The sequence below is a fragment of the Opisthocomus hoazin genome, chromosome 1, assembly GCF_030867145.1.
Source record: "Opisthocomus hoazin isolate bOpiHoa1 chromosome 1, bOpiHoa1.hap1, whole genome shotgun sequence".
Classification (NCBI taxonomy): Eukaryota; Metazoa; Chordata; class Aves; order Opisthocomiformes; family Opisthocomidae; genus Opisthocomus; species Opisthocomus hoazin.
This window is the reverse complement of record NC_134414.1, coordinates 111,385,669-111,407,120: the sequence shown is the minus strand read 5'-3', so window position 1 is coordinate 111,407,120 and position 21,452 is coordinate 111,385,669. Positions and strand designations below refer to the sequence as shown.

General features: G+C 41.3%; 3 protein-coding genes across 12 annotated transcripts in view; 2 read left to right on the top strand and 1 right to left on the bottom strand.

Moving 5' to 3' along the window:
- Nucleotides 1-1,365, top strand: part of JAM2 (junctional adhesion molecule 2) — a 37,759-nt gene extending 36,394 nt beyond the window's left edge. For all 4 annotated transcript variants that reach the window (XM_075433436.1, XM_075433443.1, XM_075433424.1 and 1 more), the window contains one exon: nt 639-1,365. In XM_075433436.1, coding sequence (XP_075289551.1) covers nt 639-671 — 33 coding nt within the window. In that variant the 3' untranslated portion in view covers nt 672-1,365. The remainder of the gene's footprint in view (nt 1-638) is intronic.
- Nucleotides 1,366-1,801: 436 nt separating this feature from the next.
- ATP5PF (ATP synthase peripheral stalk subunit F6) lies at nt 1,802-6,462 on the bottom strand. 3 transcript variants are annotated; one of them, XM_075433464.1, is made up of 4 exons: nt 6,414-6,462; nt 5,596-5,784; nt 4,130-4,254; nt 1,802-1,924 (listed from the first exon to the last, which is right to left on the bottom strand). In XM_075433464.1, the coding sequence occupies exons 2-4, from the start codon at nt 5,763-5,765 to the stop codon at nt 1,896-1,898; spliced, it is 324 nt and encodes a 107-aa protein (XP_075289579.1). In that variant the 5' UTR covers nt 5,766-5,784; nt 6,414-6,462; the 3' UTR covers nt 1,802-1,895. The 3 variants fall into 3 exon arrangements, with proteins under 3 accessions (XP_075289579.1, XP_075289567.1, XP_075289571.1); XM_075433452.1 differs by lacking the exon at nt 6,414-6,462 and adding an exon at nt 6,198-6,305; XM_075433456.1 differs by lacking the exon at nt 6,414-6,462 and adding an exon at nt 5,986-6,091.
- A 158-nt stretch (nt 6,463-6,620) lies between these two features.
- The window catches only part of GABPA (GA binding protein transcription factor subunit alpha), a 33,740-nt gene continuing 18,908 nt past the window's right edge, over nt 6,621-21,452 (top strand). The window contains exons 1-6 of one of the 5 annotated variants that reach the window (XM_075433390.1): nt 7,094-7,271; nt 7,854-7,899; nt 10,452-10,552; nt 12,141-12,285; nt 13,179-13,263; nt 18,045-18,290. In XM_075433390.1, coding sequence (XP_075289505.1) covers nt 10,476-10,552; nt 12,141-12,285; nt 13,179-13,263; nt 18,045-18,290 — 553 coding nt within the window. In that variant the 5' untranslated portion in view covers nt 7,094-7,271; nt 7,854-7,899; nt 10,452-10,475. Of the gene's footprint in view, nt 6,724-7,093; nt 7,272-7,832; nt 7,900-10,451; nt 10,553-12,140; nt 12,286-13,178; nt 13,264-17,911; nt 17,950-18,016; nt 18,291-21,452 lie in introns of those variants that run through there. The other 4 variants (XM_075433381.1, XM_075433398.1, XM_075433407.1 and 1 more) reach the window with 4 other exon arrangements.

The following is a 21,452-nucleotide window of genomic DNA, read 5'->3' as shown; positions in this document are numbered from 1 at the left end:
CTCTAAGATTAATGTGGTCAAAATGCTTGACTAAATATGGAAGCTAACCTCGCTACTTCCCCTTCCTCACTGGGAAGGCTCAAGGTCTTTAACTGCTCGTACACTGCTCCAGCTTTTCAGACTGGTGCAAAAAGAACAGAGCTCCAACTGAAGCTTCAGCCATGAGCAACCTAATTTCACTATCTGAAGTTTAAGGCTGTATTAGTAGCCTTAAGTTTGCTGAACACAACCCATTTCTTTAATCAAAACAGAGCGTACCAAACAGTATAAGGTTATTCCTTCACCTAGTATGTATGCAAGAAACTTAGTGAGGTCAGCTGCCTGGTTGCTCTGAGTGGGAAGGAACAAACTTTGAAGAGTTGTGGTATCTGTTTATCAATATTAATGCACTTACAAATCAGATCTTAAACAGACCTGTTTGATACTTTTATTTTTTAATAGGTTATTACTTGTGTTCGGTGTAACAGTGTGTTCCGTAGACTTCCCTTTCCAGAAAAGAGTAAATGTTAACTAACAGTGCTTCAGACATGCTTTTTTTTCCAATCTTGATGCCTTAGTTTCTTCTGAAATGTACACTAAATGTTAATCTGGTTAAATCTTTGAACTATTACTTACATAACCTTGTTTGCTTCATTTAGGATTTCAAGCATACCAAGTCCTTTGTTATTTAGAAGACTTCAGCCTCTGTGAGGGACATCAAATGACTACTTGTTATACAAAAGTATCAAAGGGATCTTTTGACCTCTACTCTGTAAATAGTTTCCACATTCTATACACTGCAAACAAACTCCCCATGTTTAGATCCAGTCAACCTAATTGTCAGCAGTTGCTTTTTAAAAAAAAAAAGCAAAACCCAAAAAGAGTTAAAGATAGAACTACATTGAATATACAAGTCCATTTGTGTCAAGATTTCTCATTTTGTTGATGTGTACATGCAGCAATACAAGATTCCCTCTTACAGCCTGGAACAATCCATTCACAGAACTTTCACAGATGACCTTGCTACCACTACTTCTACTACTTATGCCTCTACCATTGTCAAAGGCTCAAACTCTCCTGCAGTTCTGACTTGTATTAGATTCTTGACATTGTATTAGATTTACCAAAGCGGTCTATAAATGCATAAGTAGTCATGCAGACTTAAACTCACTATCCTGACAGCATAAAGCTTCCTGTAATTGAAGCTCAAGCAGTGTTTTATTGTCTAATATAAAATGCCTACAGCTTCTCTTCCCCAAGGAAGTATCTCTCTCTCTGTAGACAACATATGTCATTTCATTCTGAAGAAAAATATTGTCAGTACAACTTGGCTGTAGTATCTGGACCCTAACTCTTGAAGTGTCACAAATAAATTGTTCCTTGGAACTTGAAGTGTTCATGTCAGTTGTTCAATTACTGAAGTTTAAATCTCACAGCTTCATTAAAAGGTTTCAGTTGCTTTTATAAACATAACACTTCATCACTTGTGTGTTCTTTGATGCAGTGTAAAATCAGTATATTTGTGCCTAAGCTTTTGGTTTTGCAGGTCCATCACTACCACAGGACTTTGCTACATATTTAGAGTTCACAGTTTTTTTTTCCTGCAGAAGCTTTTTGATGTGACAAACTTGGGAAAACAAGTAGTTCCTTCTTGGTCTGCCATTATTGGTGTTGTAACTCCAGTGTTAACTGCAAAACTCCCTTGCCAAGCTCCATTTTAACAGTGAGAAACACTACTCAGATGCCTCAGTCACTTAAAGAGTTGACAATCATAGCTAACTAGAATCACCATACAGTTAAGAAATTATTCACACTTCTGAAATCAAACTGAAACACTGCATTTATTAAGTTAAACTGGTGCCATGTTCAGCAACTCCACTGATGTACACTGCTGTTTGGTGTACAACCTCCAGAGATCACTTTGGAGTCTCCTCAAAGTTGGGCTCTAAAGGAAAAAGGGGAGAGAGAGAGAAAAGTCATATTAGTCTCCTTTTACTCCACTCTCAAACACCACAATTTACCTGTTATTCAATGAAAATTAAAACACTACTTTGGCAAGCTAAAGCAAGTTCTTGTTTGTTGCAGTCTGCATCACCACTTACTTTGTATCAGGGTAGGACTAGCTGTGGGCAGCACTAAAGAATAACCTAGGCTTGACAGCACTCTTTTCCACCTTGGAGGAGTTATGCACAAGGTTTAAGACAGGCATGCACAGCTGTTAGCAACACCTGGGATAGGGGAGAAGGCAGCAGAGAAACTGTAGAAGTCAACCAGAACATCACTGGCCATGACACTAGTATTTCCAACATAGCTCTGATACAAGTAACTAAGCTCTTCTTTCCTCTTGGTCAGTATCTTACAGCTGATTAACAGAAGGGAGGACACAACTTCAACTCCACTCAGCAGAAGACATTCTCCATGTACAAACACCGAGGAAGGAGCTCTTGATGTCAAAGGTACAAACTCAGAAGAGTTAGGGCTTTTGACTGGTGGGCTATTAATGCCCATTCTCCTTGCTACAAAGGAGTCTGAGAGGTAAGGCTCACCTTATAGGAATCTTCACTAAGACAAAATAAGTTTCTACCCATCTAGCCACTTAGTTTTGAGAACTTGTTGAAACTAGATTAAGGACGGGCAACAGTGGTAAAAGAACACAGTCTTCCCGCCACTTTGTTCCTATGCTCGCACAAATTTTGTTCCATTATGAAAAAGCCCTAAATTTTAACATGTACTGTTTCACATATTACATAGAAATAAAACTGAATATGAAGAAACTACATCCCTAAAACTGGGAGGAAAAAAACCCACACCACCATAGATCCTACTTTACAGATGCTCTGTTTTAGCTGCACCAGTAACAATCTGACACCAAATTCTTCCTTAATCCAACAGAAATACTACCAAAACCCAAAACGTTCTTCAGGGTGTTCCTAGCCTAAATTAGAATTTCCAGTTAGTCTGATCAGAATTACAAGTTGCCAACTATGGTGGTTCAACCTTGGGCAACTGCTACATGCCCACCAAGCCTCGCACTCCCTCGCTCTTTCCCTCCCTCCCTCCCAAGAAGGGCTGAGAATAGAGACAGCCTTTTTCACCCTCTTTAAAATAAGGTCTCACAGGGGCGCCACCAGCATTGCTGACAGCTCAGCTGTCTCCTGCAGTGGGGCCATTTTGGAAATGGATGGAACTGGGTCTGTCTGATGTGCGGACAGCCCCTGGCCTCCCCTGATAGAGGCCACCCCTGCAGCCCCATGCTACCAAAACCTTGCCACGTAAACCAAATACACTGGCACATTCAAAAGATCACTGAATCCCAGATAGCAGCTGCTTACAGCTTACGAGAAAGACAGCTCACCCTCCGCAAAACCTGACTTCATCTAAAACTGCTTGTGAGCAATGAAGACTTTGAGCTGTACTTACATAAGCAAGCAAAAGAAACAAAGAACTACAGAAATGAGCGCATCTGTAAAAAAAATTGTTGCCTTTATGTCCTAAGGCAGACATGTGCCTGTGCAGTTCCTCTGCATTCTTGATAAAACAACTGCCACAGGCATTCTTCTCATCATAATCAATGTGGGTAATACAAAAACAGGCTAACACAAACTTAGAGCAGTTAAACAGAAGTCACAGCCAAAGAACTGAAGAAAAAGGTTTAAGACAATTTAGTCATGAAGTAATCATAAGTAACAAAGTTAAGTTCTATGTTAGTTTTCTGAAATCGACAACTTTCCAGATGAGCTTACAAAATTTACAAATTGCAGTCTGGATGACACAGACAACTGGTTTTCAAATTATAGTCTGCTGACCTTTTTGGGAGGATAAGGAAAAAATATAACAAGAGGCCCTGGGCTATTTATATTTCTATTTGAGACTTTTTTTTATGGTATGTGAAGGGTAATTAATATAGCCTGATCTGACTGCAAGTTTGGTTAAGCATCAGTATAATTAAGTCCACATCTTTACTGAAAAAGGCAAATAATTTTAAGAAATGAGTCAGAATCAGATGTGAACTGTGCAAAAGTAAGGAGATTCACTGAGGGCATCTTACATGAAATTAATGAAATAATTCCCATTTAGTTTTTATTAAGAAAACCAGTCAGTGAACATGTCCTTGCTCATAATTAGAAATTCAGTAAGACTGTTAACTCACCCTCAAATTTAAATTCTGGAAACTTGGTTAGATCTCCCTCACCATACGCCCGTTGAAGTCTAGCAAGGGATTCACTCATGTCTTTCTGAAAGTCAGGGCCTGCGTCAACAGGCCCTCCGGTTTGCCTAAAAAACATTAGAATTTTTGATTAACAGTTCAGTTCCGAAACTCCATGTGGAAGTTCTACCTTTTCCTGGCCATTTATGAATTAAAGACCTTTTTGACAATCAACTAAAGCAAACCATTTAAAACATTTCCAAAAGTCGAGACACAACACACCTTAGGGCCTACTTACCTTACACATAAACAAGGTTGTCAGGATGAAAGTACAGGCTTTCTACTATCAGTGATGAAAATCCAAGCTACAGAGGTAGCCTTTTGAGATGTAAAACTACAGAGTATCCATGAGGAAGAACTTCTTTACTCTGAGGGTGATGGAGCCCTGGAACACGTTGCCCAGGGAGGTTTTGGAGTCTCCTTCTCTGGAGATATTCAAGACCCGCCTGGACAAGGTCCTCTGCAGCCTGCTGTAGGTGACCCTGCTTCAGCAGGGGGGTTGGACTAGATGACCCACAGAGGTCCCTTCCAGCCCTGAACACACTGTGGTTCTGTGACTCTCAGTTTCTTATTCCAGGTGTGATTTCCTGATAAAATTGCAATTTGTACCTCTGCTATTTCTGAATTAGTGATCTTGGTTAATAAAACTTAACTGTCCTTGCAAAGAGAACATGTTGGAACACTAAACAAGCAAGAAAATCCAAGAGACAGGGCACCATGCATTCACACAGATTCAGACAGGAATTTCTTCGAATACAAATATAAAATAATTAAAATAGTAACTCTTTAGATTACCAGTGGTCAGTTGTACCAACACAGCTGTCACTTATGACTGGTAAAGCCACTAAAAACATGCCTCCCTATACAGGTGAGTTTGTAGGTGTGGAAACACACATCTTCCTCCAGTAGAACTAAGAAGTAGCTTAATTCCTTATTAAGATGTTTAATGCATCAGCCTCACAGTTCCATAATTCTCAGTTGCTTTTGGAGGTTATTTCCATTCAGCTTCTGGAAACAAGACTGAAGAATAGCCTTTTTCCCCAAATGAAAAAAATAAAAGTGGCTTTTTATTTTTCCCTATTTACAGAGCACATAGATGGGTAACAATTAACACACTGGCATGTTCACATAGTGTGCAAAAAAAACTTAACTGAGTGCCTTAACTCCCCAAGAAGAATGACATCAGCTTTACTTTTTTTTTTTTTTAAGGGAAAAAACCCCAACATTTTCTGTCAGGTACGCCAAGAACAAGCTTTCTCACTTGTGGCACTATAAACAAGCGTTGCAGGAAAGCATACCTTCAGTATTTAGAGACCAACCTGCAAAGCCAGCATATTTCAGCATTTGTCAAAAATCAACATTTTTTTCCCCCTTTTGCCACCGGCTTTAAAATAATTTCCTTTACTTACTTGCTCTTTGTGTTGTATTCCCTGATCTTGTCCACGAAGAGCTTTTGAACTGGATCGAGCTCTTTTGCCTTATTGAAGGCCACAGCAGAAAGCCCGATGTTCCTGCGCAAGTGGATGGAAACAGCAGACCGAAGGAGGGAGGAAAGGCGCAGAACCCGACGCAGAATCATGGCGATGCTGACGCCTTAGCTGAGAAAACCCACAGAGCAACACAGAAACACAGAGTCAGTCGGCTCTTTCCGCAAAGCAAACGCGTGAACAAGCAAAAAGTCCGGTTTGGCGGGGAGCTGTAAGCCAGCCGTAACACCGAACCCGGCACGCGACCGGCGGTGAGCGCTCGAGCCGCCGCCCGCCCCCCTCCCCCCGCGTTGCGGCCGCGCCCGCACGAACCGGCAACGCCAGGCTTTGTTCCGCTTTTTTAAAGCAAAAGGAACACCTCCAGCCCCGCCGGAGCCAGCCGCAGCACCGCCCGCCGGCCCCGCCGATCCCCCCAGCCGGGAACCCCCCGCAGGCGCCGTCAGCGCCGGCGCTCCGAACGCAAGCCGACAGAGAGGGACCCCCGCCCCGGGCACCCCGGGCCGCTGCCGGCCGGCTCCAGTCACCTTGGCAGGGTCAGGGCCGCCGCCGCCGCCCCGGGCCCGCCCCGCCTCCCCGCGCAATGCACGCCGGGAAGCCGCCCCGCCCGCCGGCCCGGTGCCCTGCACACGAGTCCCCCGGGGGGAGGGGCGAGGCCCGCCCCACCGCACGGCCCCGCTCCGCTGCCCGCCGGCACGGGGGGAGAGGGGGCAGAGGGAGCGCGGAAAAAGCCCACCACCAACCGTCACCGCCGGAAGCAGCCGATACGCTTCCGGGTGAGGGGGAAACGGTTCGGAGTGACAGGCATTGGCCCCGCCCCCGCCCGCGGATTGGCGGCGCGCGGGGGCCGCCGGGAGCTGTAGTTCCCGCCCCCGCGCGGAGGGTGGCAGTGTCGGCGCGCGCCCTCCCCGCCCGGGCCCGCGCTGCCCAATTCCGAGCGCGCGACGGCCCTCTCAGGGCGGCGGCGGCGGGACCCGGTGGAGCCGCGAGGGCCGCGGCCGGCGGGAGGCGTCGCGCGGGCGCTCCGCCCGGGGCCCCGGCGGCGGACGGCGGGTGAGCGGGGGGGGGGAGCGCGGCGCGGCCCGGCGGCCCGGCCCGTGTTTTGTTTCCGTTTCTCGCCGGCGCCGCCAGTCTCATTTCCGTTTCGGGTTCAAACAACGACGAGGCGCCGCGGGGAGGAGGAGGGGGGGAGCGGGCGGGGTGGCGCGGGGAGAACCGGGGCCTGCGGGGAGGAGCGGCCTCGCCCGGCCGCGGCGCCGGGAGGGCCCGTGGCGGCGGCGGCCCCGCCGCCGGGGGAGCGGGTTGGGGCGCGCCGTCCCCAGGGGCCGCGGCGCCTCCTGGTCGGGTGGCCGCCCGCCGGGCACCCCGGGAGCGGGAAATGGGGGCGGCGGCGGGGCCGGGGCCCGGGCCGGGAGGAGGGCGAAGCCTTCCCGCCTTGGGGCCCGTGGGGGCGGCTGGGGGCGCGGCGGGCAGCCCGGGCCGGCGGCCGTGGGTCCTCCCCGGGGTGTCAAAACTTCTCTCCGCTCGCGAAAACTGATGTTGGGTGGAAACGTGAGGGGTGCTGGGCTCCTCGCTTCGTCGGCTTCCTGGTGCTCGGCCAGGTGCGTGCTGCGCAGCCGCCGCTCCCTCTTCGGGCTTGTTTTCTGGCTGTTGGGAGGGAGGAAGAAGAGTTTGAGGTCTGGCGCGGCTCCACCCGGTTTAGTGGTCCTCCGTCTTTGTCTGAAACGCCAGCGGGCCGATAGCGCGCAAAAGCTCATCTGTAAAAGACGGGCTGTTTGCTTTGTTACTGGTTTTTGTCGGTACTTACCGATTCGAACAATAATAGGGATGGATAGTAAACGCTCCGTGAACGCTGGGGCTTCCCGGGAGCACAGGCACCTCCAGTGACCGGGCTTCAGTGTCACTTTATAATGCACCCGGGCTCCAGTAGCTGCCCCCACTTCGCGGTTGCCTGGATGGATAACAAATGCCAATTCTAGTAGTAGAGTTTGTGCCACTGTCATGATGCGCTTGTTACTTGCTGAATTCCTCATTTTCCAGGGAAAATAAAAGATAGATCTTAACACAACAGCGGGGTTTCTCCCCGACTGCAAATGCCAAACCGTAAAAGATACTGGTGTAGCACTGACTGTTGTGCAGGGATAAAAAGGCTCTCTTGACAGGTGTCTGCTCTTATGTTAAAGGAGGTCTGTGTTGGGTGTTACGGTCAGATTCCTTCTTGGATAACAGGTGAGTCTTAGGGCTTTTTAGGTTAAAGGAAAAATAAAAACAGATGGGAATCAGTAGACTGTAACTTTCACTAATTAAGCTCAGTTTTACATGTTCCTCCAAACAAATGCTGCTGTTGTGCTATTCCCACCACGCTGACCCTCTTAGAAAACCAGGCTGTTTGAGTTCTCTTGTTTCTCAGCAGCCTTCAGGGAAGGCTCAGGGAGTTTAGTCCTGTCTGAACCTATGTACGCATTCGATCTCTGCATCAGTTTGTAGCAACAAATTGCTCTAGACTTCATGTGAAAAGTTTGTATCATCGAGAGCCTCTCTATTCTAGCATAGGAAAGAGTGAATAATTTTCCCCATGAAGTTTCTCTGAATTGTTAATAACTTTACATGTTTTCATAGTATTATTCTTCCTGTTTCCACCCGTCATGTCCCTTGCTTGCATCTCTGCTCAATGGAACCGTCTTTCTTCCTCTTTCTGTACCTGCTGTCTGTGCCTGTGCTCCCCTCTCCTACCTCCCCAGGGTAACCAGAAATGTAGTAGACCCTACAAGGGGTCCGCTACATTGGTGGTCCGCAAACCACCTTTGAAGAGTGAATGAACGGTTACTAGTCCAGCTGCCAATTTGGAGTACAATCCATAGGGACTTCAAAATGCCTTACCTAATTCTATACAGTTACTATGCTATTAAAATATTTACTCACGCATCACTTTGGATTTACTGGTACTGAATATTTTCTGACAGAAATCGTTCAAGATGGCGAGTTCTTTTTGCAGGTCTGCACAGTTTTTTCAATTAAAAACTTACGAATACATCAAGGAAAAGAAATCCTAGCGTAACCCCTTCTATGACCTTGCTGGTAAACTCCCTTGCTGACAAATAAAATGATAACTTCCTTGTGTTGTTTTGGGGTTTTAATATGATACCTAATTCAGGAAAGAATTTCCCCCTTTTTTTGTGGTACCAGTTAACTGCTTTGGGAGTTTTCAGTAAGGAAGGGACTTTGATCAAACCTTGTTTTTGAAGAATCTTTTAATGTTCAACCAGATCACCAGTAGCCATGCGGGTGTCTGTTCTTTCAGATTTTAATTAAGCTTGTCTGCATTCTTCAGAAATGATGTTTCATTCTTCTCCATTTATCATGAAGATGATATAGAAGGTGAAGTGATACAGGAATTGGACTCCCAGGGCCCTGTTCAGTGGACCCTAGTCTGGCAGTTAGGGGATTTGCACAGAGCCAGGTCTGTGAGCAGAACAGGTTCTGGTTTTGCTTCTAGTGGAGAGATGTTCGTGAGGTGCTGTTTACTTGCTGTCTAGCCCTGGTAGCTTCTTACAGGTGGATACCACATGCAGCGGCACTGGATTTATTCAAAACTGGTTTTACATAACAGTTTTTGAAGGAGATAATGAGTAGTTTGAGTTTCTTTAAACCTTTTCTGTAACAGCTGTACAATTTAGTTGGTTACTGTTCATTTCGGGAGGTTTTAAAGTTTAATAAGTTCCGTTACTAACTTGCCTTTAATAAATTCTTTTACTAACAGTTGGTTTTGGGATAGTCGCTGGGAAAGAATGATTTCCAGGATGGAAATTTTGCTAATCTCTTCTGTTGTTGATGTTTAAATAGTAGTGTGTTTTGCTTTTTCTGCTGTGTTTTTTTCCTCTGTGCTCCTACTTCCTACTCCTTTTCCTATGAATTGGTGATGTTATTTATTGTAAACTGTTAATATAATTCGACCCCCTTATTTATTGTATGTATTTCATACTTAAGATGTGTGGGATGGTTAGTGAAACGTGGTGATGCTATACAGACTGTATCTTTACAGACCAAATGCTGCAATTCTTTCTTTCCCCCTTACATTCCAACAGACTCCAGTATTCTACAGGGCATGAAAATCTGCAGTATCAATGAGAATGTTGTCACAGAATAGCTTTGCTTTTAATTGCTAACGTACTGCATGAGTTTGGGACTTAACAAGATGCGTTCATTATGCACGTATCATCCATCAAGTAATCACCTGTGAGAGGGATGGGTGGGAAGATGGGACAGTCAAGAAACACTTTATTGTTGAGTTTATTTACCTATGAGGAAATCATGGATCTTTTGTCTAGCTTGTAGTTGCAGCATTTTGTGTAAAACACTGCTTAAATTTATAAGCAGCCTCTTTCAGCCTTGCTAGAAAGGTAATATGTAGCTGAATCTAGATGGCAAAATCTTTCAAAGAATTTTCAGAAGTTCTTCGCAACCAGCCACGAAAAGCTGTAGCTGGCCCATAACAAAAAAGTTCCATAAATTTGGATGCCTCCAAGAAAATCAGGCTTTGAGCTCTGTGCTCATGTCCATTTATAGTCCTGGATTTGCCCCTAGAACATTTGCTTGAAGAACAGGTGTTTTCATCTGTTTTGTGAAAGCTGAATTAGCTTTTGGCTTTATTTTTTAAGGTGAATTCTTGTCTTTAAAAAGCTATCCTGGTATTTGGTTGAAAAAATGTTTGATAGGATATAACCCATCATCTAGTTTTGCTCGTCTGTGACTTACAAAAAAAAATTATTTTCTGTTCATAGCTCTGTTCTTAAGGCATTTTAACCATGACTAAGAGAGAGGCAGAGGAGCTGATAGAAATAGAAATTGATGGAACTGAGAAACAAGAGTGCACTGAAGAAAGGTATGTACTGTCTTTGCTTTTTGGGGTCCCTTACCTGCAATTCATTTATTTATTTGTTTTCTGTAATTGGTTTCAGATTCATGGCTACACACACTAGGTTTGATTATTCAGATTTATTATTGGATGTTGTGTTATGTTTCAGAGAGGGCCATGGTTATGAAATAAGCAGAAATGTTTTCTAGCTAGGTGAAAGACATAACTTTAAACTGGCAGTAGTAACTGGCTCAGTATGAGCTCCATAATCCTGTGGTTGATTGTTTCTACATTTTTTAAACTTTCTTGCTGGATACGAAGTTCTTAATATTGCTTGTGCTCTCTTCAGTTTTTCTGTTTCTTATCTAACTAAATGGTGATTGTCTTGAAATGGAACTGTAGCCACTGTAGGAAACCAGTATAGTGCTATCATATTCTTCAATCTTAATTGCTTAAATCCCAGACCATCTTGCTGCGTTCTTAGTAGCTCTCTTCTCCTACTTTCATGTCTGTAGGAATTTGTCTACATGTACATGCTGCAAACCTTTCAGCTTCAGTGTATCCTTCTGTAACTGAGGTGAACCTCACAGTTTCTCCAGCCCATAGCTTTACTGTTACACAGGGTCATTTGTTTTTAACAGAGCAGAAATGATGTTCTGTATTTATTGTTGTTAGGGCTACTTGAACCACAGATACTGAGGTATGATATCCTTTGACTTAATTACCTCAACCTGTTTTTTTTCTTCCTAATGCTTCCCTCCTAATCTTTACAACTGTTTTTGAAAGCACAGAGAGGCAGTTAATGTGTTGGATAGGAATAGCTAAGGCTGGTAGGTGACCTGCTCTTGAAGAACCTGTTTTGGAGAACTGATTCAAAGCCACTTACTAGTTTCTTCTTATTCTGAGCTCCTTGTATTTTTTTTTAACTACTTACAAACCGAGTATGTCCGTATAGTTTCTGATTTCCTTCTGTGTAAATGTGGAGAGATCAGCTGTCTAAGGTCGTTGTTAAGACACGAGTCCCATAACATTGATGTGTCTGAATGCCTATGCCAATACTGTCATCGTTTTAGTGCAGGACAACCCGAACATGTGACTAATGTTTCCTTCAAGGCTCCACGTTGCTGCAGTTCCTTCTGGTTGTCCCTTCTATGCATTACGCTTATGCTTGTGCTGACTGGTGAAAAGACATGGACGATTACTCTGCATGAAGGGTGGACGTTTTTTCCTTCTTTTTTCCCTATCTGTTAAGTTTCTGTGTTTGTCTTTAATTTGAATATCTTTTAAATACAGTCTAGGCAAGGCAAATAGTTTACTCTACATGCAATTTAATAATGTGTAATAGACTAAGTATTTCAGACTTGATCTGAAAATAATCTTGGTATAACCTAGCTTGTTCATGGCAACAGAGTAAAAGAAGAGTTACACAACTGTAAAACCAATGGGACCAAATTTAGTAATTCACTCTCTACTCAAGCTAAGAGTTGTTCAGCATGATACTAAGATTTCAGAGTCAGTATTACCTTTTATGTAGTTTACTTCTGTTTTTAAGCTTTCCTATACCTACTGTATTAACATGTAGGTAATGATTTGTTGTATTAATCTGGTATTTAAGCATCGTTGAGCAAACCTACACCACAGCAGAATTTGTGAGTCAAGCTATTGACATCAATGAACCGGTAGGAAATCTTAAGAAGCTGCTGGAACCCAGACTGCAGTGTTCCTTGGATGCACATGAAATTTGTCTGCAAGATATCCAGGTAAATTAAAAGGCTATGAAAGATTTAACCTCTTAATGGAGAAGCAGTTTACATACCTTTTCCATTTCTTCCATTGTTTGTGAAATTCATGCTTCATTTCATATATTAATTACAATTAAGAGTTTCATTTTATGTCAGATTCATTATCAGACCAATTAAAGTGTACACACTAATTCTGAGCGAATAAAATCAAATCACTTTTGGGGTTCCTGCAGTGAGGGTAAGAAAGGAAAAAATTACTACCTTGTCAGTGAAAGAAGAAGAAGAACAAGGGCAAGGACAATACTGTCTCCTCTTGGGGTAGCCCAGTCAGTTGTTGCTGCCTGAACTTCCTTGAGTCTAATCTTGGTTTGAATCTGAATAAAGCAAGAAGGTTTTTAGACTACTCAAGCGCATAGATAGCAAAACGTTACTCAAGAAATTACACCCCTCCCCCCTGTTTTTACAGGTGTCGTCACATGTTGGACAGTATAGCTGTTTCACACTGTCTTTAGCTGCATGTTTTATTTGTAGTTATAATCAGACATCTGTGGCTTCTCCAGAAACAACAGGGAGCATACTGTTTTAAAGACAAGAATTTTTATGAAGGTGTTAAAAACTGAGAAAAGGAACTGTAGATACTTTTCACAAAATGAAGGTACTTCCAGCTATTGCTTTGTTAGGTGAAAAAATGTCCTGTAAGTGAAGCTACCTGAAACAGAAGAGTGGTGAGTTTCAAATTTCAGTCAAATTCTTTCCGTCATGTGCTGTGTCTACATAGTACTAAAATTATTTGCACGCTGCTTCAGAAAATTTGTGACAGACACTAAATGTTTCTGAAGGTTAAAGGAGAGTAAGTTTCTTGTAACTGTGAGACTAATACATATTTTTAATTTTCTTTTGCTTTTATCAAGCTGGACCCAGATCGAAGCCTGTTTGATCAAGGAGTAAAAACAGATGGAACAGTACAACTCAGTGTGCAAGTAATATCTAGGCAAGGTAAGCAGTTATGTTTGTCTGTTGTACACACAAATTAATATTGTAGGAGTGCTGGTGAGCAAACCTAATCCCCTGCTATTTGTAGCTGTAAAATTGAGAAAATCGCTAAATGGTCACATGGCTTCAGATGTCCCTTTCATTGTCTGTGGTTGTAAGTAGTGGTAATTAAAATAAATGTCATGGACTGATACTACTTGAAATGTTTTTTTTGTAGAAAATTCATATCCATTTCTAAGTTAAAAAAAAAAAAAAAAACCAAACTACAAAGCCCCAAACAAACCTGGGTGAAATAGTGACAGTTACAGTATGAGGCTTTCATTAAGGATGCGTAGTTACTCATACCAGACCAAGTATCTAAGCAGGCAAAGTGTTTTTGTCTAGGTAGGTGACAATTTCATCTTTGTCAGATGAGTGAGCTTATGTGCTTCGTGAATGATTAGATCATGAGAGTATATGTAGCTAACTGAAAATTGGTATGAAAGGCTGGGATCACTATCTACTGTGTGTTTTCTTTGGATGAGAAGTCGGAGTAAACCGTTGTGATGGAAGAGTGTTAACCAGGTGGGCAGGGATTTCTTGATGCATAGCTTTTATTTGTATTTTCAGGTATGACAGGATTTCCGCTTGTTGAATCTCCAGGAATTAGTAGCTTCATTGTTTTGCTTTTTGTCATTTCCTTCTCCTTTGCTCCCTCTGTGTGTCTTGAGTGGAAGGGCTGTCACCACTCACTGAAGACAGCATTCGCGCTGGACTCTGGAAACAGCTGCAGATGTTTGTGGCCGTATTTTCAAACAGTGACAACAGGTTCCTACTGGAGTAGTGTATCTTTGATGATCTATTTTGAGTTATGTCTGCAAAGCAGATTAGCAAAATTTGGGGAGCATGTTTTGTTTTGTTGTGGCTTCAGCGTAGGTTAGACAGAAGAAAGACTTTCTGTTTTGTGTTAACAGTATTAACTAAGACTGATGATTTGCATTTAATGTGGAGTGTCAGGTGACTAGTGCTGGGTTGAATCCTGGGTCCCCCTATGTAATGGAGATTGAACTACCTTTCTGATTTTAAAAACAGAGTAGAAATATCCTGCAGGGAACCAGATTACTGCTCGTAATTCATGCCCAGTAGCTTGTAGTATGCAGTGCTTAGACTTCCATTTTCAAAGGGATGCAGGTGATAAATATCTTCACTGTTATCTTTCATTTTCTTCCTGTGGGTTTTTTTTTCTCTCCTTCAGTGTAAAACTGAGGTGCATGATGATATAGCACAAGGAGCTTCTTTTTTTTTCCCTCCTTCTCTCTCTCTGCTTAAAAGTACTTTTGTATAGCAATCCTCAGTGTTGTTTTTCAGGTCATGATACTTGACACTTAGGCAACTCATAAGAAATAAGAAATCTATCTGTTGAAGGCAAGTAAAAGATGTCAGGAAAGAATATCAGAAAACAAACAGCATGGATATAAATAGTAAAAGGAAGATATTTGGATAACTAACAGGGAAATGAACTTGTTACTCTGACTGCAGTGTCTCTTTGAGCCAGAGGGAAAAAGCAGCTTCTTAGGCCACCCACGTGTTTTTCTTGTATGGATGAGGTATTGGAAGATTCTTGATTTAATTGTTTTTATGTTTCCTCAACTTGTAGAATATGTAGAATTCAGCTAGCAGGAATCAGTGATGCTAATCCTTGTGATAGTTTGGAGTCTCATTTCTTAAGAGAGAAGCTTTTATGTCAGTTCGAGTGTTCTATCAAATTTTGGTTAGCCATCTGTAAATTCAAAGAAATAAACACCAGCTGAAATATTGTCCATTGTAGTTCTTTTATAGACTTTCATACTAAGGTATTTTAAATATAAGTTACAGCAAATAAAATATCAGTCCTGTTTATTCTTTTTACTAGAAAGACCATTCTGTCATTCCACCTTGCCTTAACTCCTTTCCTTAAAGAAAAGAAGTGGCTAGGGGGGGAGGGAAGATAAACGTTTCAGGTTGTAAATTCCAGTGCTGGGTGTATGGCATAGGTTGAAATAGTTTTTGGGAAACTTCAGAGGTGGAAGATCTGGTTGGCAGTCTGTCACCTGGAGGAATCTTTTCTTGCTTTTTCTACTTCTTTAATCAACGGAGTAGAGGCAAGCTTGGATGGAAGTACTTGCCACACTTTTCAGCTGAACTGTAGGAGACAGAGAGACAAGATTGAAAGAGCTAGAATGAGAGCACTGATCTCTGACAGTCGTTAGTTTGAGCAGTAGAAGGAGAGAGACCTGTATTGTGGAGGTGAACAACGTAGTTTTGCTTTCTATTTCTTCTCTTTCGCAAAGTATACAAACAGGTAGTCCAGTTAACCTGCCGTGGAGGTCGTTCGTGTACCACATGCACAAACTTAAATGAATCAAGGCTGCATTTGTGAGTGTAGCTGCTGTTTGTGTTGGGCTCAGTTCTGTCTGTTATGCACACCTGCAAGATAAACGTTTTCCCAAACAGATGCTGCTCCACCGACGTTTTAAAAGCTTGACTGCCATAAGAAGTTAGTGTCTAGCAGCTTTGAGAATTTGTGAGCATGTGTGTGTAGCTGTACTGTAGAAACTTGCACAGATTTTGGGACGAAGTGGTGGTTAACCACAAAAGATTCTTTGGATTTAGGTAGCTGAAGTTTCCTGTTTTAAGTGTGTAACTCCTCATTTAAATGTGGTTTCTAAACTTTTTTTTTTTTTTCAATAACTAGGCTTTTATTATTTTTAGTATATAAAGGAATGATTCATAAGTGTAATGAAACGTATTGATTTAGATTAGAGGTGCAGTTGTGCCTTGTCTCTGGCTGTGGTTAATACGAGACATTTCAAAGGAAAAAATGAGGTAGCCTGTAGGTCAGTCTTAACCCTAACGTATTCTCTACCTTCAGACAATTAGCAATGAAGAGGCTTTTACTGGCAACATCTGGACATGTCTTGATAGTTAACGTACTGGAATTTTTATACTGTTTGTACTTCTGGTATGTGACATTGTCACATTGTGTTCCACAACTTATGTGCTGTCCAGGGAAGACTGGACATCTGTTTTCTTATTCAGTAGGTAAAGGGAGAGATATGAGAAGAGATGCAGGCAAACCCAGTGAATTAATGTTGACCTAACATTAGGTCAGATTAGGTGGCAGACTGTTACTTTACAACATTTTTACTACAGACACCCATCACTTTGATCTCTGTGCTTGCATTATGGATAAAGCAGTAGATTCACAGTTCTTTTGTCATGTAGTTATTTGACAGACAGTGAATTATTTTGTTGAGCAATAGTGAACTGTTCCTCTCTAGAAGCTTTTTTCTTTACTTTCTTTTTTGAAGATCAAAAGCAGAATCTTAACCCTTAGTGTTTTCCCTTACCCATTTCTATCTGTCTTTAAAACCAGCCTGTGCTGTGCATGTTAGTCTTAGATGGCCTAGATAAAACACTCTCCTAAGTAAGGTACTTGCTTTTTCTTCATCTAATCAATTGCTTACTGGTTGTCTACATCTATTTTCATTTCGTTAATTTCATATTTTCACTTCCTTAATTTCATATTGCTGCACGTTGTACTTATGGTCTTTGTAGTGTTTCCTTTCTAATGTTTTTCTCAAGCTGAATTCCTTTTAAAGTCTAGAGGAATAGTTGTCTGAAAGATTTTGTTTGTTCTTACTTGTACTATAGGCAAGTACTCCATTTGTTTTCCCTTAAAAGCTAAAATCACAATCCATTCACAGTTCACAAGACCATCATCTAGAGAACCTACCATCTCACATTGAGCTTTAATATAGATTAGATGGGAAGGACACAAGATACTGAAGTTATTCTGGCCATGGGATGTTCACTTTCAACTGCCTAAATCTAGTCAAGGTTTTTGAAGTCATAATAAAATGGAATTTTACACTTTTTTTTAATGTGCAAATACACTTCATAAAAATCTCTTGAATAGGTGTGCTTGTTAGTTGTTGTTACTATAATGGAAATTATATCTCACAAAAATTTAAAGAATTTTTCTGTTTAGCATATTATAATTGCAAGAACAATCTTCTATACAATGTCAGAAATTGGGTAAGGCATCAGTTGGACAAAACACCTTCTCAGAAGACAACAGAAAGGGTGGTGATAACAGCATTAATAGCATTAGTGAATGTGTTCTTTATTGCTGCAGAATAGATACAGACGTATCTTTCAACTCCATGGTCTAATATCTTAAATGACAGACATAAAACCAAAACATGAATAGCTGATGAAGCTTAAAACATGAAGAATTTTCTAGTTTTCTTTTAAGTTGCTGTTGAACACACTGCCTCTTGCAGTGTACTGAAAGAAAGTATTAACTTGTGTATGTAGACCCCAGAGATATCAGGGAAATATCATAAAAGCTGAAAGAAATGCCTCTTGGTTGGGGGAAGGAGGTGGGTGCTTGTTCTGGGTTTTTTGGGGTTAGCTTTTTTTCCTTTGGTGCAGTGTGTTTCTTACAGACCAAAATACTTGTGCTTTATGCCCACATGCTGAACATTGTGTTCAAGGCGTGTGAAGTGAATCACCTAAATAGAACAGAAAGCTGTAATACTGGGGCAGGGAGGAGGGACAGCTTTGTATTCACCTTACCAAGTATATACTGTATAATAGAATATGTCATTCTAATTTAGGACGCTTGCAGAAATTTGAGGATGCTTTTGTGTCATGCTTTTTTCTGAAGTATGATAATACTATTAATCTGAAAGCTTTAAAACAACATTTTTGTCATATTTTCATGGCTATTTAGGTTTTGTGTTTGTTCTTTCTATACCTAGGGATAGAGCCCAAGTTAAACATCCTTGAAATTGTGAAGCCTGTGGAGACTGTGGAGGTAGTGATTGATCCAGATGCTCATCATGCAGAGGCTGAAGCTCACCTTGTTGAGGAAGCTCAAGTGATAACCTTGGATGGAACTAAACATATTACAACAATTTCGGATGAAACCTCTGAGCAAGTGACACGATGGGCTGCAGCATTGGAAGGCTACCGAAAGGAGCAGGAGCGCCTTGGAATACCCTATGGTAATAACGCATGACTCTGTGTGTGCGCGTGTGTCTGTTCAGGTAGGGGATGGGTTCTTTTGTTCATTTGGGGATTGGTGTTCTTTCATAAATGATAATTAATTTTGGTTATATAATTAAAGTGCTCCAATACCTCAGAGAAGGCAGCTTATGGTATGGGTAAGTACAATGCAAATCTCTGTAGAAGAGAAGGCTAAAGAAAAGTAGAATCAATGCTTGTAACAGGTTTACTAAAATAGTGCTTTTTGCTCCATAACCTTGTCATTGCAGTTTTTAGAAAGCCGTTTTCTTCTTAATTCCCTCCTTGAAAATGTGTGTGTTGGTGATAAAGCTCTTTTTCAAGTGTGTCTGAATTTGAACTAGATGCAGCACTTGGTGGGGTTGCCCCTAAAGATATTGAAACAAATTTCTTCATAGGTTATAGGATGCTGAGTATGGTGTTAAATCAGATTTTGCATGGAAAGCCATACTTGACTTCAACATACTTGAAAAAGATGATTCAGAACTGAATATAAGTATTCTGGTAGATGAGCATCTCTTTTGAATCAATGGTGTTACTTAGCAGGCTGCTAATTTAATGTTAGCTTAGAAAAAACATCACTGAATGCCTGTTTAGGATTGTTCTGAAACTGTGGGGTTTAGAGCTACATCACATTCAGGAGATTATCCAGCTGAGTTGCTTGTTGTGACTTGCGGAAATATACTGTCAAGCCATACTCAGCACATGAAGCTGTACTACCTGAGCAGACCTACAAAACTGGAATATGTCTGGGAGGTGAGATATTTGGAAGTGTTTAAGAATTCCGGTGAAGTCCCAGGTCTCTGCAGGACATGTAGCTTGCCAATATTTTGAACATATTTTTGATAACTAAAGCCATGTGTTTTTCATGCCTTTTGTTGTTCTCATTGGCAAGCACTTCCAAAATAGTTTTCATCATGCTGTGTCTGTTGATAATCAGGGATTTGAAACAGAATGTTTGAAAAAAATGTGAGACATTATCAGGAGCAGACTGATATTTTTCAGTGTGCTGTCCAATTAATGTAAGAGGAAAATTACTTTAAAACATGTTGCTGTTACGTTGAATAATGTTGTTAATATTAACTTTAGTAGTGTTGTTGCTTTAAGAAAACCCTATAGCTCACAACTGTGGCTTTAAAAGTTTAATGTCTTTCGTGTCATAGGAGTGAAGATTTTCCAGGAAAATCATACTAGTTCATTATGGCAGAGATCTCTGTATGAGGAATAATAGCGTTCTCTTGGTATCAGAAAAATGTGCTAAACTTCTTCCTAGAAAGAATAAAATTTTAAATGTTATCTGAGTTGATGTTGCAGGGACTTGAGTTGAAATAAAGCACTATTAAGTTCTGAGTTGTGATACAGTTGGAAGTATCTGAGAAAAAGAATGTTCGTAAGTTTCTTATGTAGTCCCCGAAAAAAGCCTTTTTTTTTTTTCTTTCTTTCAACATTTATAAATATACGTCTTAAAAAATAGAGACCAGTTTTCTTCAGAGAGTTGTGGGGCTCAGTTCTGTAGACTTCTCTGAAATTATTAATCTGAAATTATTCCTTGAATCTTTTCAAAAGACAGGATATGTTAATATTAAAAGTCAAGTCCAGTCAGTAAATAATCATCCAGAAAGGCAGTGGTTCAGTATCTTCATCCTTGCAGGTTTCTCTGTTTTGCTGCAAATGGAAAATTAGCTTTTAGCAGGTTGTTCTGGTTTAGGCTGGGATGGAGTTAATTCTCTTCCTAGTAGCTGCTGTGCTTTGGATTTAGTACGAAAAGAATGTTGATAACACTGATGTTTTTAGTAGTTGCTGTGATGATCAAGGACTTTTTCCAGTCCCCTGTATTCAGCTGATGAGCAGGTGCACAGGAACTGGGAGGGAGCACAGCCAGGCAGACAGCCAAGCTGGGCAATGGACATATTCCATACCATGGGCTTCATGCTCTGGTTATAACAGGGATTGGCTACGGGGCACGAATCTCTCTTTGCCTTTTCTGTGAGTTCGAATCCTCACTTGTCTGGGAGTTTGAACTTTTTGGGGAGTTCAGTCTTTTTTTGTTTTTTTTTTCAAAATTCACAAATTCATAATTTCTGGCTTCTGTGATCGCTGCTCAGGGATTGACTGCGAATTGGTCATTGGGTGGTGAGAAAATTGTATTGCATGTAGTTTCTTTTGCATGTTCATTATTACTGTTAGAAGAAGTAACAATTCATGCTACCTTTTAGATTATGTTCTGTCAATGAGAACAAATTCACAGCTTTTTGATGAAAATTCACTGCTGATAACATTTTGAAGAACAAAACCCCTTTGGTGTGGCTTTGCTCAAAGGATTACATTGCATGGTTTTAGGTAGCATCAGTGAAAAATGATGCAATGTTACTGTTCTTTATTAAGCAAAATGGAATTTGTGTTTCCTAGGTAATGTTTGTAGACTTAGAAAACTTTGTTTTCTTTAATTCAGGAGATAAAAACTTGCCAAGGTGGGGTATTGTAATTGAAAAATACGTAATTATTCTGCTTCTGTTTTTTGCCCTTGAGACAATGAAAGTAAATATCCCTGCTGTAGTTTCCATTTCCAGTTCTTACTCCTTAACAGGTTTCAGTGTATTGCATACAGTGTTAACAAAGTTTTGAAGATGGTGCTAAGATTTCTCCATCCTCATTCTAGCTTGTTCACAGTAATACTACTTGAAACAACAGACTTTTTGTGTTAAAATGTCTTGAGTCAACAAATCACGTATTGCACATATCTTGAGTTGGTAATTTATTACCATATCTGTATGTTCCTATGCTGTGTGAGTTGCCTGTACTTTTGCGTGTTTGGCACTGGCATTTAAATGATGTGCACCTTGTGTTCTGCTGAAATGTCAAACAAGCGTCGCGAAACTTGATGCTGTGGCTTGTTTGATTCAAAAACAGGCATGCATTGGGTCTTACTGTATCAAATCTTGGTTTCATGGTTTAATATGGTCTTTCTAGATATGGAGTATTACACTTACTGTTTTATATTCTTATCTGTATAAATATATAGTGCATGTTTATTAGCCCACCCGTATGGTGGATTGACCCCAGATGGCAGGTGAGCATCCACCCAGTCACTTGCTCACTTCCCCTCCAGAGGCATGGGGGAGAGAATCAAAAGGGCCAAAGCA